Source organism: Schistocerca gregaria, chromosome 6 (assembly GCF_023897955.1).
Source record: "Schistocerca gregaria isolate iqSchGreg1 chromosome 6, iqSchGreg1.2, whole genome shotgun sequence".
In the NCBI taxonomy this organism is placed as follows: domain Eukaryota; kingdom Metazoa; phylum Arthropoda; class Insecta; order Orthoptera; family Acrididae; genus Schistocerca; species Schistocerca gregaria.
This window is the reverse complement of record NC_064925.1, coordinates 417487655-417505823: the sequence shown is the minus strand read 5'-3', so window position 1 is coordinate 417505823 and position 18169 is coordinate 417487655. Positions and strand designations below refer to the sequence as shown.

Here is an 18169-nt window from a genome sequence, read left to right as displayed (position 1 = left end):
CATTCTTATTATTGAATACAATGCAATGTAAGCATGAAATACACAACTAATTTACCTCATAAATGAGAGCAACAATGCTCCACTAAACATCTTATGACAATATTGTATGTTGAAGAACTCTTGAGTATTTAATACAACAAATGATTTACTTGCCCAGAAAAGTAACCTATTGAAGGGCCTGCTCCTGGGAAGCGGGTAGGTATGGCGGCCCTGGATTGAAGCTACCTAATGGATTAATGACGGGGGGCAACTCCCCCAACCAGCCTGAATGTGGTTTTTAGGTGGTTCTCCACATCCACATCCACATCCACATCCTGTCTCAGAGACACACTGTGCAAACACTTTGAAAATGATGTCACATTTCACCAGACACAAACAGAGTACATGAATTCCTCATTGGAGGGAGGGGGAGTTGCACAACCTTTAGGAATGGCAAACTTCTTGTAATAATGGCCCATAAATGGGTGCCATGTGTTTGGCTCTCCACAAAATTGGAAACATGCAATACTAGTTCCAACCCAGCACTGGTTGGATAAAGGGCACCAGAAAGTTGGGATAAGAAGTGATTTAGGATTTGCCCTCAGACAAGACTTTTTTTGTTTCATAGCACATTTAACTTATAATCTCCATAGTGTTCCACCCATCTTCTACCACTCTCACTTGGCAGAAGTGAGCTTTTATGCAGAGAACTGAATGGAACAATCACAATTATTTTCTGAGAGCCACAACTCCAAGTTATTCCTAAAAAATATGATGAATGGACCAAAGATATAAATTCACCAATGCTTTTCATAACAAACATGCAAACAATGAAGAAAAAAAAGAGTGTGTGTGTGTGTGTGTGTGTGTGTGTGTGTGTGTGTGTGTGTGTGTGAGAGAGAGAGAGAGAGAGAGAGAGAGAGAGAGAGAGAGAAGAGCTTACCTCAAGTTTATGGAGCAATGACATTAGTATTGGTATTGCTCCAATTGATCCAGCTTTATGTGAATTAAATTCATTGTCATAAACTGAAGCGCAAAGCAGCTCTATCATCTTGACCATTAGCTCCTGGGTACTGGTCGAGATACTACTTAGTCTCTGCAGCTTCATTAGGCCACTACAACAGGTATGCACACAGGTAAGCACAGACACTTATTAAAGAGACATAAATATACAAATATTAAATATTTGCATGCAACACTACGAAATTTATGATAAATTACTTGTAGTACCAGATTAGTATTTTGTGATAGTTTATCAATGTTATTTGCATCTTGTTTCCTGTTTAACAAAGAATTTTATCTTCCACCACAGCCCAAAGCATGTTTTTGCCACAAAATGAACTTGATATATGTCTACACAGCATATACCACAATTTATGGCACACACATCCTCCAATAGCATCTTCTTCAAATTTTCATAATCAATCAATTTCAATAAAAATCCGTATAGAATGAAAATAGAAAAAAAGATGTGTAGCTGCTTGGTTCATGGTGCACACAAACATGTCACAGAACTGCCACTCTTTCTTCATTTTAAAATACACACACACACACACACACACACACACACACACACACACACACACACACACACACACACACATGGCAACACTTTTTTTCACAAATGCAAAAGCTCTCTCAAAGATAAAATCACATTTTATATCAGAAATCAAAAAATATACTATGAATAAATGCAGTCAGAACACACAAACCTTTGTATTGCTGTCTGGGTATTTAGCTAAAAGAGTCACAAAGTTTAAAGTATTAGAAATAGACAAAATAAACTTATTTTCCCAAAGCAACAATAAGAAGAACTAAAGATGGATTTAGAATCCATTTTCATTTAAATCTCAAACACTTTTAAAACACTATACATAAAAAGTTAAAAATATGAAAGGAGGAACTGTGCCCAGTCAACTGCTCTCATTTCTCCAATTTTCAATACGACAGTTTACATGTGCTGAATTAGTTTCCAGTGCACTGTAAATATATATTTTTTTATAAGTGCCTGTCTCTATATAGACTGAGTGTCCAAAAAGAAAGCACCAGGAGTCTGGAAAGTGCAAACCAGTAGCAGGAGGGTAATATCGTGGTGTATGTAACGAGGTGTAGTTCCAACCAGAGCGTGGCAGTTCATAGCCCATCGATAGAGGGCACATGTGCAAGTCACGTGACTATACTGAGCTAGCAGCAGCATGCATCAACTGTCCAATGCTGCCAGTTGCATTGCAAACAGGGATATGGAGGTGTCAACAAAAGAGCAAAGAGGTGTTTTTCGTTTTCTGACAGTGGAAGGAGTAGGAGGAACAGACATTCATCGACAAATGTCACAAGTGTATGGTGAACACTGCATATCCCTTGCAAGGGTCAAGGTGTGGAACAAGCACTTCAGGGAAGGACGGGTGTCGTTAGCCAATGATGCAGTCTGGAGCCCACACTGCATTACCAATGACATCGTCCAGCTGGTGGATGCACTCATTTACCCAGGACCGTCGAGTGACAGTGAAAGCCAAAGCCACCATGATCAGATTGAGTGTCTGAAGTGTTCACATCATCATGAGGGGAAGACTGCACATGCGCAAAGTGTGTGCTCAATTGATGCCCCTCGGTCTTCAACCACATCAGGAAGCATGTCGAACGGCCCACTGTCTTGCTCATCTGCAGCACTATGCTTGGGAAGGGAATGAGTTCCTGGCAAAAGTGGTAGCTGGACTTGAGTCATGGTGTCATCACTTTGAAACAGAATAAAAAAAATGACAAAGTCTACAATGGAAGCATCCACGGTCACCACCGTCAAAAAAAAGCTAAGGCCATCCACACGAGTACAGGAAAGGTTATGCTCACATTCTTCTTAGACCAAGATGGTCCCCTTCTGATTCATTTCCTGCAGCACAGGACAACAGTGAATGCCCAGTGTTACTCACAAATCTCGACCACCCTTCGCCAAGCGATCAAATCAAAATGACCAGACAATCTCACCTGTGGGGTCATTCTACTCCACTACAATGTAAAGCCTCATATGGCCAACACAGTCGAGGCACTCCTGCAGAAATTCAAATGGGGGGGTTCTCGGCCACCCTCCATATGGTCCGGACCTCTCTCCCTCTGATTATGCCATTTTTGGTCCCCTTAAAAGGCTCTGAGGGGCAAACAATACACCTCGGATGACAACGTACAGCTGTACATGTGGTTCTGGTTAATATCATAGCCCTGGTAATTTTATGAGACAGCCATTCACCGCCTTGTGTCACATAGGGGCAAGTGTCTTAACAGCTACTGTCAATACTTCTAACATACAGGTATAGGTTTCTGTAATTATGCCTCCAGTTCATTTCTTTTTGAATGCCCCATATATCTTATCAATATTTTTTATTTTTTTTAAAGTCTAATGTTTGCAAACACTAGAAATAAAACTTTGGCTACTGTAACATATTTCACCAGCTGCTGTGGTGTAATTTGGCTCATTAATGATGTTTCAAGCATAACAGTATGGTGTTTTCCTTTGCTAGTTTGCCACATAATTATGTCAACAACTAGAGCTGTAAGTACCATGAAAAAGATTTCATTAGCTTCATTGACAGCACAGATCCATGTGACAATGAGAAAAATGAAACTATATAAATGAGTACCCAAGTACACTAATTTGACTTATTGAAACATAACTCAAGAAAGGTAGGGCCATTATGTGATTTTGTGTTGAAGGCACTCAGTTCACACACACGCACGCACGCGCACGCGCACATGCACATGCACATGCACACGCACACGCACACACACACGCACATTTTCTGCTTGTGTCTGTGTATGTGCGGATGGATATGTGTGTGTGTGCGCGAGTGTACACCTGTCCTTTTTTACCCCTAAGGGAAGTCTTTCCGCTCTCGGGATTGGAATGACTCCTTACCCTCTCCCTTAAAACCCACATCCTTTCGTCTTTCCCTCTCCTTCCCTCTTTCCTGAAGAAGCAAATTACGAAGGTGCTCCTCAGTGGAGGCCCCCGTGACAACAATGTCATCCAGATAGTTTATGCAGCCGGGAAAGGATGCCGTGAGCTGTTCCAAAAACCACTGAAAAATGGCCGGTGCGCTATTGATACACATCTTTAATTTTGCAGTACATACTGGGATATATACATAGCCACACACTTTTTCGCACATTGTAGTAGCAGAATGTAAACATGTCAAAGATTATTGTTCATACAAATGTTCTACTTCTAAATATAATCGATTTTCTTGTTTGACAGAAGATAATATGATATAGTATACATTTAATGGTGTAGAAAAAATTGTGGCTCTTAAACTCTGTTTGTTCATTCAACAAGTTTGCGGAATATTTTTGTTGGTGTAGCATTATTTCTAACTGTTCTAGTAGATTAAGTTTTTTACTGTTGGGTTCTGTGTGAAGTACAGTTAGGCTGTAGTGGATGTCATCAAGTCAGTGTTTATATACATGTGGTTAGCTATTGTAGATGTTGTTAAATAATATCCTCAGAGAATTTTACACTTTTGAAACCACATGCACAATAAGAAATGCACATGAGTTAACAACACTTATCAAAGATGTAAAAATCCCCGGAGAAGATAGATTTGCCTCATTTGACATTATGAACCTGTTCACAAATATACCTGTTAAAGAGACAATTGAAATTATTAGGAAAAACCTCAACACACCCAAAAAACTAACCATACCAGAGATTACAAAGTTGGTAAATCTACTTGAACAAGTACTGTCCCACAACTAGTTTTCATTTAATAATAAAACCTATCAACAGAAAGAAGGCTTAGCTATGGGTAACTGCATGTCAAGTTTCCTAGATGACATTTTCATCAACCACTTAGAAAATAAGTTCTTCAAAGAAGAAAATAAACTTGTTCAAAATATTGTGTATTACTAGACTTTTGTAGATGACACACTACTCTTACTTGATGGCACTAAAGATGAACTTCAAGAACTCCTCATATCATTCAACTCACTCCACAATAAAATGAAGTTCATAATAGAACATGAAACAAATCAATCCATAAATTTCTTAGACCTCACAATTGTGAATGAACAACAAGAACATAGCTTGTACATTTACCGAAAACCAACCTACAGTGACATCGCAATACATGAATCTTCATACCACCCAAACACACATAAGTATGCTGCATTTAGATCAATGTTGAACAGGCCACATACATTGCCTTTAAAACCCAAAGCACTAACACAAGAAACAGATACTATCAAAACAATTGTAGTAAATAATGGTCACTCTGTAAAATCAATTGATAAACTATCTAGAAAAATTCAGACAACATCACTCAAAAAAACACTGAAAAGAAAACTACCGACACAAAACAAATCTTAACAAGCATTTCATACTTAGGCACAGTATCACAAAAAATAGCTAACTTATACAAAAAAAACTATATTAAAATATCTTTCTCCACAAACAGCAAACTTGGATACCACTTACCTCACACAGTGAACACAAACAAGCCAATAACACAACACAGTGGAATATATAAATTACAATGTAACAGTTGCCCTGCATTTTACATAGGAAAAACTGGAAGAACCTTCTACACATGGTATAAAGAACACACCGACGTCTTTCGACTAAACTATTTTGAAAAATCTACAATAGCTAACCACATGTATATTAATAAACACAGCCTTGACGAGATCCACAACAGCTGACTGTACTTCACACAGAACCCAACAGTAAAAAACTTTATCTACTAGAACAGTTAGAAATAATGCTACACAAAGAAAAATGTTCCGAAAACTTGTTGAATGAACAAACAGAGTTTAACAGCCACAATTTTTTCTACACCTTTAAAAGTTTATTTTTTCCTGAGGAATCAAATCTATAATAGTACAAACAGCTGACAACCTACAACATGATGCCAAATAATTATTTTAATAATACCTGTGTACTAGTAATACTATGATCATATTATCTTTTTTTAAACAAGAAAATCAGTTATATTTAGAAGTAGAACATCTGTATGAACGAGAATCTTTGGCATTTTTACGTTCTGCTACGACAATGTGCGAAAAAGTGTGTGGCTATGTATATATCCCAGTATGTACTGCAAAATTAAAGATGTGTACTGCGTATACCAACTGCACAACAGAAGCAGACATCATACAATGTTAAACTGTAAGTTAGTTTCATATTATTTACGCTGTTAGACTTATATCTACAATATACCATGATGTAACACAAAAATGTAATATCAACAGGCAAACAACTAAAAAAAACCTGATGTAAATCACTAAAAAGCACCTGAAGATGAGCCTCCAGGATTCGAAATGCATAGTGCAGTAAATAAACACAACTTGTGGCTGAAGGCAGATTGTTCTTCATATTGTGAAAAGTTATTTATACTTCCTCAAAATGGTGAGCATTACGACAATCACACAGATGTTATCATGCTGACTAACTAAAATTAACACTGAATATATCAGACATCTTTTCACTCTAGAATATGCAGTAAACGTAATAATGACTTTGATGTTCATACAGTACCTCAAAACAATCTGTAATCCATTACACATTGAAAATTTTAGCTGATTGGGGCTATTGCCAACTATCATAAGCTTGATGAGTGGTACTAGCTCATGTAAGAAATCTATCGCATGATAGCTTGTAGTAATTTTGTCCAGTAATATATCCATTAGATCTGTTACCTATAAGAAAATACTTGCTAAGAAAAAACAATTTTCAAAATGTTAAATAATAAAAGATTAACATTTATTTTTTGCTTTACATACAGCAAAAACATCCACAAATGTTTCAACATAATTAATACAAAACTATAAAAAATAAGAAAAAATAATTCATTAGTGTTACAACAGAAACAAATCCTATGTCACAAACCACCCAATGTATAACATGTGGTGCAGTGCAGTGAAAAAAATGTGTGTGTGTGTGTTTGTGTGTGTGTGTGTGTGTGAGAGAGAGAGAGAGAGAGAGAGAGAGAGAGAGAGAGAGAGAGAGAGAGAGAGAGAGAGAGAGAGAGAGACAAGGGGGGGGGGGGGGTAACAAGACATTAAGGAATCGGAAGGCAATGCCTTAAAAATAAATTAACATAAAGCCCATGAGATACGACAGAAAATGAAGTCACATTACAGTGAATATTGAGATGGATAATTGGAAGGAGATAAGGATCTTAGTTAAGAAAATAAGGTCAACAGATCACTAGTACCCCCCAGCATAGTAAATGGCAATACTTATTGATATTACACATTGGAGGTCCCCATAAACTCTTTCTTTTCATTTGCTCAATTGTTTGTTTCAGTATAATTTTCTGATGATATTTATTAGAAGAAACAACAAATACAAGCAGCATAGTAGTTTGCACGAGTTTAGCACCTCTTCACTATGTTAAAGTATTCAGTCAATTAAAAATTAAATAAAATTATTCACAGATTCTTGCCTTCAAGAAGTTCAATTTCCAATCTGGGTGAGAGGTACATTCGAAAATACACCAAAACAAAAACATATTAAAACAAATAGCAACATTAATGTGGTGTCACCGCCAGACACCACACTTGCTAGGTGGTAGCCTTTAAATCGGCCGCGGTCCATTAGTATAAGTCGGACCCGCGTGTCGCCACTATCACTGATTGCAGACCGAGCGCCGCCACACGGCAGGTCTAGAGAGACTTCCTAGCACTCGCCCCAGTTGTACAGCCAACTTTGCTAGCGATGGTTCACTGACTTCTACGCTCTCATTTGCCGAGATGATAGTTAGCATAGCCTTCAGCTACGTTATTTGCTACGACCTAGCAAGGCACCAGTATTGATATTGTGAATCATGTACCATAAAGAGCGACGTTCTCCATTAATGGATTAAAGTTAAGTATTCCACCAGCTACGTCCGTTTTTCTCAATTCTAATTCCCTTGTCATGTTCCAGACCTCACGCCAGCCTGTGTGAGCTAAAACGCGTGCATTTTGGCCTCCTTTAGGTATACGGGTTGGCTCTCCTGCCAACCACAACAATTAATGCTTTCAAAATCACAGCTTTCTTCTTCAAGGAGGAAAGAGGCACTGGTACATGATACTTGACACATGGGATGGAAGGTTGGAACATCACTCACAACCCATGTCAAGAGGGCCTGACCTTGTATGAAAGAGGAAGCAAGAAGGGAGATCGAAATGAAACAATAAATTAGAAGGAAAGTATTTGGAAGAAGAATTTAAGTCTTCAAATAACATACTATTATCTATCACAGAACTCTGTTGTGATGATATTAAATATTGTTCAAGTTTCTTTCCTCATTTGAAAGGGCATCCTCCTATTGTAAGAATACTTTGTAAGGTGAATGTCTGAGCTCGCCAAAGTTGCGTATGACAAACATTGGTTATCAAATTAAATTGACAATAAATGTGGAAAAATTTAAACATATTACTCTGTTCCTAAAATATCCCTGGTCTATACATCCACTAATCAACATCCAAAATACACCCTTCCACCTCTTTTGCCCTTGCCTTTTCTTTTCTTGTGTTCTTCCATCCCCTAACTCACTCATGCCAATATTGTGCTATCCTCTCGCAACCATCTTGTCATGTTCTGCCACCTCAGTTCCTTGATTATTACAGGCATTAATTTACATTTTACTACTGCACCTGAGAGGCATTGGTCTCCATCCACCCAGCACTTCCATACTTTACTTCTTGAGCCATGCTGCCTTGATGCTTTCCTTGCTCTATGTTAGCACAACTGCAGAGCATTCATGCTAATTTCATAATGATTTTTGTTTACAACAATTCTAACTTGATCATTTCTGCTACAGCATCTCAATTTCAGAATGTATTATTTTCTCTCTTTGGTACACCACAGTATTTGTAACAATTAAGTGCAACTCACTTAGCTAGCCATCAATTCAGTACACAATCCCATGATTTAGTTGTTGAAAGGTGCAGAGCAAATAAAATACAATGTTTACTGTGTGAGCTATAAAAAAAATTAGTGCTTAACATCTAAAAGTTTATATAAAAACAGAATATATCTGTAAGGTAGGTTGACATACCTGTAGCAACATATCAAGTGTGGGTTACAATAAAATTAAGACAAAAATCACAGCAGGTTATGGGCCCAGAGCAATAAGAAAATAGAAAAGCTAAAAATAGAAGGCATGAATAAGGAAGAAAAGCAGTTAAAGATGTTTCAAAAAACGAAGAATTTCATAATAACCAAATGCTTAAAGATAGTAGTACATTCTATCTGTGGGATGTTGATATTAGAATATTATTTAAATAAAATAGAAAGAAACTTCCACATGGGAAAAATATATTAAAAACAAAGATTCCAAGACTTACCAAGCGGGAAAGCGCCGGTAGATAGCCACAATAAATAAAACACACAAACACACACACAGAATTTCTAACTTTCGCAACCGACGGTTGCTTCTTCAGGAAAGAGGGAAGGAGAGGGAAAGACGAAAGGATGTGGGTTTTAAGGGAGAGGGTAAGGAGTCATTCCAATCCCGGGAGCGGAAAGACTTCCCTTAGGGGGAAAAAAGGACAGGTGTACACTCGCGCACACACACACATATCCATCCGCACATACACAGACACAAGCAGAAAATGTATGAAGGAGTTCCTAATAGTTTATGCTCAACAGAACAATTGAAGGGCTCGGAGAGATAATAGTCATAAGCCACAACTTTCACGAAATTGAGTCTTTCATGTTGTGGCATTCTTAACAATGTTTTCTTCACAATGTGTTGAAAAAGTTCCATGTTACTGCACCAGATGGCAGGCTACGACGGAGTGCAGTTCAATGCTGTGCTATCTGGTGGTAGTTTCAGAAGATACACAGTCACAAGCCACGGCAAAATGGCAGGTGGGTCAGGAACGTATGAAGCGTCTTCGGGTCTTCAACGCATATTTGACACAGACAGTATTGGAAGTGAAGAGCTTTACCCTATGGATCCTGACAGTGATGAATCTTGGCATCCATAGACCAGCCGTTCCAGCTCAGATGATGTTTTCGTAAGTATATAAAATGGTTTATTTCTGGTGATTAATTTCCTGTGGCTTGTGACTTTGTTTCTCTCAACATTGCCAACGCATTTGACAGCTATTCTGTGTGTTAATGATGAAACTTGATGGGCACATTTATATTACTGCTTAATGGTGCAATAATGTAGTTTCAAAGGCAAAAGATGTGTAAAAAATATTTTCTCATTCATGTGATTTTAGTGAAATTTAATGTTTTCTGTGGCTTATGACTATATCTCACGCAAATTCTTAGACTACTTTGCTCTTCATATTATAGCTTGAAATAAGTGTGAAATGCTGGTCAGTAGTATAAGTCTTTAAAAACCCACAAGACTGTTCAGGCTGCTTCTATAGGAAGTCTGTGTACTTGTTTAAATAAATGTTACACAAAACTGCTTGGAGAGGAAGAAAACATTATCCATTCGTTTTGGGACATAGGAAACTTTAATGCCCAGAATACTTATCTGATGAGCTGTATGAAAATGGAACTGAAAAAGCAGAGGTTTGTTCACTATTTAAACACAAATTATTTAATATTTTGTATATTTATTTCATTTTGTTATATTTGTCATAATTTCTTTCAAAGCTATCCAAAAAAGACTTCCAAGAAAATGTCATCCAGGGATTTTCTTATAATGTGAGGGTATATGGAATAGAAATCATGATCCGCAAGGAAGCTTTCCTAAGGGTTCATGGCTTACAGGTACATGCACGAAGAGTGAGGAATTTGCAACATCAAATGAAGCAGGGATTTGCAGTGCCAAAAGAAGATGGAAGAGGTTTGTATGTTACTCTGTGCTATAAGTTAAGGATGTACTCAAACTGAGTACTATACAAATATTTCTATTAGCAAAAGGATATAAGCTCATCTTTTTTTTCTTTCAGTAAAACATGGAAACTACAAACATAAATTTCAAGATGAATCTGTACAAAGCGTTAGAGAATTTCTCAATGCCATACCGAAATATAACAGTCATTACAGTAGGCAATAAAGTGTATTTGGATTGTGATCTCACAATTGCTTCCTTATTTCGAGATAAATACTCAGAATACTGCAAGGAAAAGCAGGTTCCTGCAGTATCTGAAAGTAAATTCAGAGAAATTTTCATATCTGAATTTAACATAGGCTTCAAACTAACAAAAAGTGACACCTGTTCAAAATGTGAAGGATTTTTAATTGCAATAAATAACCCAGAATAATGTGCATAAGACAAAATATGATTGTGTCTTTAACTGCTCTGGCTAAAGAAAATTCGAAAGAGCATCCTGTGATAGCAATGGACACACAGCAAACGTTCCCCACACCTAAACTAACAGTTGGTCCAGCATTTTACAAGAGGAAAATATGGACATACAACTATGGTATCCATAACTGTGGATCAAATAAGGGTTATATGTTTCTGTGGAGTGAGAAAGACGGAGGACGGGGTGCAGATGAGGTTGGGAGCTGCTTATTGAAGTACTTGAGATAACTAATCATCAGACAACTGCAAGAGTCAGGCAAAGAGAAGACTTCAGAAGTTTGGAAAGCCTGAAGATATTGATCTCAAAATGTACAGAATGCATGTCTGGAGATCCCCACCATTTTAGTGAAGCTACTCGATTTAAGTTTGAGTCTGAAGATCCCTTCAAGCTAAGTGTAAAGCACTCTTATTCAGACATAGGAGCTTTCATGTCAGTGGATATTCGTGTAAGAAAGAAAGAAAGAAAGAAAGGCTTGTTGAACCAAATCCATATCAGCTGCCAATAAAGTACAGAAAGCCACTGCCAATTAACCAGAAAAAAATTGATGATGTACTGTCTCTTATGCCATACATACCTGCAGCAAATCAAGATTTCTTTCGGTCATGTACTGGAAATAATGTGTACAATGATGAGGTAGAGGAACTTCCTTGATGTAACTGTATCAATGAAAAAGTAATTTATACATCTCAGATACCTGATCTGTATATATTAATGTGTAAAAATTATATATTCTGCTTGCTGTGTAAGAGTAGTTAAAATAAATCCTTACAAATTCATACTTTATGTTATAAACAATTTTTGGGAGATATAGTCATAAGCCACCATATTTTATAGCATGCAGAGAGTTGACTATTTAACTACATGCTTCGCAAGTATTAAGCAAGTGTTTGCAGTAGAAATAAGGTTTCTATTTTGTATTAAACATTTTCAGACCTCCGTTGAACTTTAAACTCACTGTATCTAAAAACTAGTTTGATGTGGCTTATTTTCAGACCTCCGTTGAACTTTAAACTCGCTGTATCTCAAAACTAGTTTGATGTGGCTTATGACTATATATCTCCAACCCCTTCAATTGTGCGAAGCTTGTGCGAGAGCTAAATTAACAAGAAAACCTTTTTCTACTGTGAGAGAAAGACCAACAAGACCTCTTGAAATTGTACATACTGATATCTGTGGAGAGATAGAACCCACAACATTTAATGGATATAGGTACTACATGACAGTGTTAGATGATTTCACTCATTTCTGTGTAACCTGCTTGTTAAGATATAAGTCAGAGGCTGAAATATTCATAAGAAAATATGTGTTAGAAAGTGAAAATAAGTTCAATACAAAAGTGTCAAAAATAAGATGTGATAAAGGTGGTGAATACACCAGCCGTGAGTTTAAGAATTGATGTGAAGGAAAAGGAATTGTGCTAGGCTATAGTATTCCCTATAGCCCTCAGCTCAATGGGAAAGCAGAGAGACTAAATCTGGCAATAATGAACAAGGCAAGAGCTATGATATTCAATAGCAAACTAAAGAAAGAGCTATGGGGAGAGGCAGTGCTCACAGCTACATACTTAATCAATAGAAGCCCAACTATCAATCAAAGAGCCACACCTGCAGAGAAGTAGTTTGGGAAAAGACCAGATCTGTCAAGTCTTCAAATTTTTGGACCAAGAGTTTTTGCCAAAAATTTAGGCTATTTGAAGAAACTAGATGTAAGAAGTAATGCATACATTTTTGTTGGTTATGCACCAAATGGTTACAGACTGTTTGATGCAGAAAGAAGAAATACTGTTGTGTCAAAAGATGTTGAATTTGAGCATAAAGTGACAACAGAAACTCTACAGAAAAATGTTCTTATTGATGAACTATCAAATGATACTAGCAATCAAGAAAATGAAATAGAAGACCATGAAAATCAAGGAGACAACAGTCAAGAAGTAATAACATCCAATGAAGATACAAGAAACTACAACCTCAGGAAAACAACCAGTTTGAAAAAACCTGTAAAATATAATGAGTATGAAACAGCTTTACTTACCTATGAAGAATGTATGAGTGGTCCAGACAAAGATAATTTGGTTAAAAGTAACTGAAGAAGAAAAGAGATCTCTTCAACAGAATGAAACATAGAAGTTGGTTGGTCCAGAGGAAGCAAAAGGGAAAGAAATCTTACCAAGCAAATGGATCTTTAAAGTCAAAGATGATGGACGATATATGGCCAGACTAGTTACCAGAGGTTGTCAACACGAAAAGGATATTGATTTCAGCTCAGTAGTAGATATATGTCCATTTAGACTGTTGTTTGCACTGACGGCAGAGAAAAGTTTCCATATGAGAGTATTTGATGTGAAAACAGCGTTTCTCTATGGGAAACTGGATGAAAATTTTTTTATGAAAATACCTGAAGGATACAAAGAAGCTGGAAAAAATCTGTGTTTTGAAGAAAGTTCTGTATGGACTTAAACAAGCCCCATCCAGATGGAATAAAACTTTGACAGATTTCCTAAATACAGAAGGACTAATTCAATTGAAATCAGAGCAGTGCATATTTAAAGATGCAACTGAAGAAATGCACATGGCTATACACGTTGATGATGGAATCATCATAGGGAAAGACTTGGAAAAAATTGAAAATATACTGAAGAAACTTAAGAAGAAATTTGAAATGGTTGTGGTAGAAAATCCAGATATGTATTTAGGGATAAAAATAATGAAGACAGAGGATGGAATATTTTTACACCAAGAACAGTAGGCAAAGAAAGCATTAGAAAAATGAAGGCACATCGGTCAGCTTATTGAGAGTTTTTATTGTGATATTTCATGAGGTCATGCTGAAACACTTAATAGTTTACCCACAACTGCCTTGAAAACAGTCACTGTTTGGTATGTTTTCCTTAGTAACCAGTGTACTTGTTTACGGTAACGTCTGCAAGACACCACCACCACACAGTGCATGATGGTGGCTACCTCGTAGCACTGCTAGTCATTCCCTTTCCTGCTCCTCTTGCAAATAGAGTGAGGGAAAAACAATTGTCGACGCACCTCTGTATGAGTCCTAAGTTCTCTCATTTTATCTTCAAGGTCCTTACAAGACATGTATGTTGGCAGCACTAAAATCGTTCTGCAGTCAGCTTCAAAATCCGGTTATCTAAATTTTCTCAGTAGTGTTCTACCGAATAGAACATCATCTTCGCTCCAGTGATTCCCACCTGAGCTCACAAAGCATTTCCATAATACGCTTGTGTTGATCAGACCTAACCAGTGACAAATCTACTAGCACGCATCTGAAGTGCTTTGATGTCATCCCTTTAATACAACCTGGTGGAGACCCCAAATACTCGAGCAGTACTCAAGAATGAGTTTCATTAATGTTCTATACTTGCCTTCCTTATAGATGTACTGCACTTTCCCTGAATTCTTCCAATACTACGAAGTCAACTCTTCACCTTTACTACTGCCGACCTTACATGCTTGTTTCATTACATATTGCTTTCCAATGTTACATCTAGATATTTAATCAAGATTACAGTGTCAAGCAGCACATCACTAATACTATATTTGAATGTTACGGGAATATTTTTTCTTCTCATTTGCATTATCTCATGCATTTCTTCATTTACAGTGAGCTATCATTCATCACATATTTTTCTACAATTACTCAACGATGACACTTTCCCATATGCTACAGCATCATAAGCAAATAGTCACAGAGTGCTACTCACCCCTAGCATTTATGTATACAGAGAACAAGAATGGTCCCAGCACACTTAGCTAGGGCATTCCTAACAATATCCTTGTCTCTGATGAACATTCATCATCCATGACAGTACACTGGATCCTATTACTTAAGAAGTCTCCCAGCCACTCACATGTTTGAGAACCTATTCCATATGCTCCAACCCTTAACACTACACATTGCAGCACTGAATCCAACACTTTCCATAATTCTGGGAATAGGGAATCTGCCTCTTGCCTTTGATCCATTGCTCACTGTATATCATGCAAGAAAAAGATAAGCAGAGTTTCTCACAAGTGATGCTTTCCAAATCTGATTTATGGACAGAAGCTTTTCTGTCTCAAGGAAATGTATTATATAATCAGTCATGGTTTAAATTGTATGCTGTGAAATAAACACTTTATGGAAGCAACATGTATTTTATTGTAAAGAAAGGCTGCATGAAAAAAGGAATTCATGGCACACAAAGCTGTTAATTGAATTGCAACTCCTTATTATACTAAATCTCTTAAATAAGCATGAGAACATACCTACATTATTTTGAAGGTTTCTTACCTGCTTAATGTAATGTCGCATTTCATTTTGATTATCACAGTTCACAGGATTAGTCATCACCATACGAAGTGAAAGGCACAGAGCATTCCACATCATTTTGAAGAGGTCAAGTTCCTTTTGTTCCTGTCAATAACACAGCTTTGTAATATGTCCATAAAATAACAGAGCAAGATGAGCAACTAAATGAAACAAAATTTATTTTATACTTGAAGAATGCATATTGTTTTCAACAAGTAGCCTTTTTTTCCTCCCCTGTAATTGCTATGTTAAGCTCAGAGATACTATGGGAAAAGACCTACACTCTGATTTCAGTTCAGAGAAAGGAAGTCAGAGACAAATTTATCCCTATCTCAGTTTATCTATGACTGCATTCCCACGTTAAATCACAATGGAAATTTTAAATCAGTAGTTTTAGATGAGAAACCAATGGTACCTAGAAAATATTTCAGTCATGCAGGGTCTAGAATGAGCAACTAGTGAGAGACATATGTTTACGAACTGCTTATATTTAATAGTGTATTACTTCCTTGTGGATTGTTATTATAGGAAAAATAACATAAATTGCACTTGTGAGGGGTATTGTTGTTGGTGTCCAGCCAGCCACGCTTGACAGGGTTCTGCATATACCCACAAAACAGCCAACACACTGAGCATGTGTCACTCAAGAGAAAATTAAAACTGAATAAATGTGTCACTGAGTTATTGTCACATCACACTTCTATTCAATTTCAAGCATTCGATAATTTCCTCCATTGTCATCATAAGGAGATTTCCATAGGCTCTTGGGTCTTTTACTTAATTGGCCATGAAGGTTAAACAAAACCACAGGACTTCCAAATACTATAAGATTAAGAAACAAATACACACAGATACCCTGTCATCAGAAGGTGATCAGCCTATAGCACTCCTTCCTTTCTTTGGAACTACAACAAATAAAATAGTCAATGGGAGATGTGGTGCTCAATCCATTTTCTGATCGTGGAAGAAAATTACAGAGATTCTATGCCAAACAGAAGACAGCCTTGTTCTCAGTTGACCTGGAATTTATAAAATACATTGTGAATGTGGTAGCAGTTACACTGGTCAGACGATATGAACAACTTCAGAACACTGCACAGAGCACCAATGCCGCTTAAAAAATGTAATTTCAACAAATCCGCATATGAAAATGCAGCCTTGTGAACAAACACACAATTATACTTGATGAAATCAAAATATTAGTTCATACATTTACCTACTAGGCCTCTGTAGTAAAAGAACACACTGAGATCAGAATGTGCAGCAAAAAGTTTAAACTGGAACACTGGCTACACCTTTAGTGGCGCATGGAAATGGGTGCTTGATGCTGAAAGGCCACAGAGGAACCAGCTGAATTATCTTTCATGTAATGAAATCAGCATAGCTACCAATGTTCTTGAGTCATAGTCAGCAACATAATCTCTGGTAGCATATGGAAGTTTGTGACTTATCCTTGACACAATTCAGCCAACTTAATAAAGTACCTAACGGCCTACTGAAACCTCCTGACGACCAGGAAGGAAGTTATCGAAAATTTGAGATTGATTACAAATCTGATGCAGCAAAAACTCCATAAAGCATTTACTCAAGAATGCTAATGGCTAATAATACATACAAAACTAATTTACTCTACGAATCAGGAGTATACAAATTACAATGTACCAATTGTAATGCAAGTTATGTAGGGCAAGCAGGGAGAAGTCTTGATATTAGATTTTGTGAGCACATGGCATTAGAGAGGAGGGACAGAGTTGAAAAATCAAATTTTGCTGCCCATCTTGTTGACACTGGGCATAGTCGTCCTTATATGACCTCTTTAACTGAAGCTCCTGCATAGAGGGAATAAAGGCAGAGTTTTAGATCTCCTAGAAGAGATGGAGGTATTTTGTTATCAGGGATCTCCCATTGCCACCTTACTCAATGAGCAGTTGACAATGAGAAACACATAATTTTGAAGGCCATCTCATTAACAAAAAGAAATGGGACTTTAAAATGTCCAAAGACAGATGCATAACACTTTTTTTGTCCTTTATTGTATTTAAATTCCACATCGGGACAGGCTGGCAGCAGCATGTGCACTGCTCTTCAGCTGAAAGACATAGAACAAACAATAGAAGACATTTAAAAAGTAACAAAGGAGAAAACATGGTGAACATAGATACAAAAAGGGGAAACATCATGGAAGACAATAGACAAAAAAGAGGGGCGACTGTAAAATGGAGATAAAAACCATAAAAAAGTAGCACACACAAGAAACCACACACTGGAACAATTGAAAGAAACAAGGCGCAGTATGGCCGGAGCATGAAAGTATCAATGGATGGCGTAGCACATAACAAACACTGACAGTAACACTAAGTACATGCTCAGCACACAATTACAATCATACCTCTCAACGCACAGGAGAAACAGCACTAAACACTACACTGACGTGGCATGATGCTCAAAACGGAGGATCTGCCAGGTGCAAGGAGATGAGGGAGAAGGGAAAAAAGGAGGGAGGGGTATGGGGGGGGGGATGGGGGGGGATGCGCCAGAGAGGGCCAGGTAGGGAGGGACGTGGGAGGGAAAGTGGCAAGGATGGGGGCAGGTGCTTGGTTGTGGAATCCGATCTAGGGAGAAGGAGAGGAGAGGAAAAAAGGGG

General features: G+C 37.4%; 1 protein-coding gene across 1 annotated transcript in view; it reads right to left on the bottom strand.

Moving 5' to 3' along the window:
* LOC126277968 (uncharacterized) overlaps nt 1-18169 on the bottom strand; it is a 199771-nt gene that overhangs the window by 86223 nt on the left and 95379 nt on the right. The window contains exons 4-6 of the mRNA XM_049977621.1: nt 15508-15630; nt 6497-6657; nt 923-1094 (exon numbers count right to left, since the gene is read on the bottom strand). Of these exons, the coding sequence (XP_049833578.1) occupies nt 923-1094; nt 6497-6657; nt 15508-15630 (456 nt within the window). The remainder of the gene's footprint in view (nt 1-922; nt 1095-6496; nt 6658-15507; nt 15631-18169) is intronic.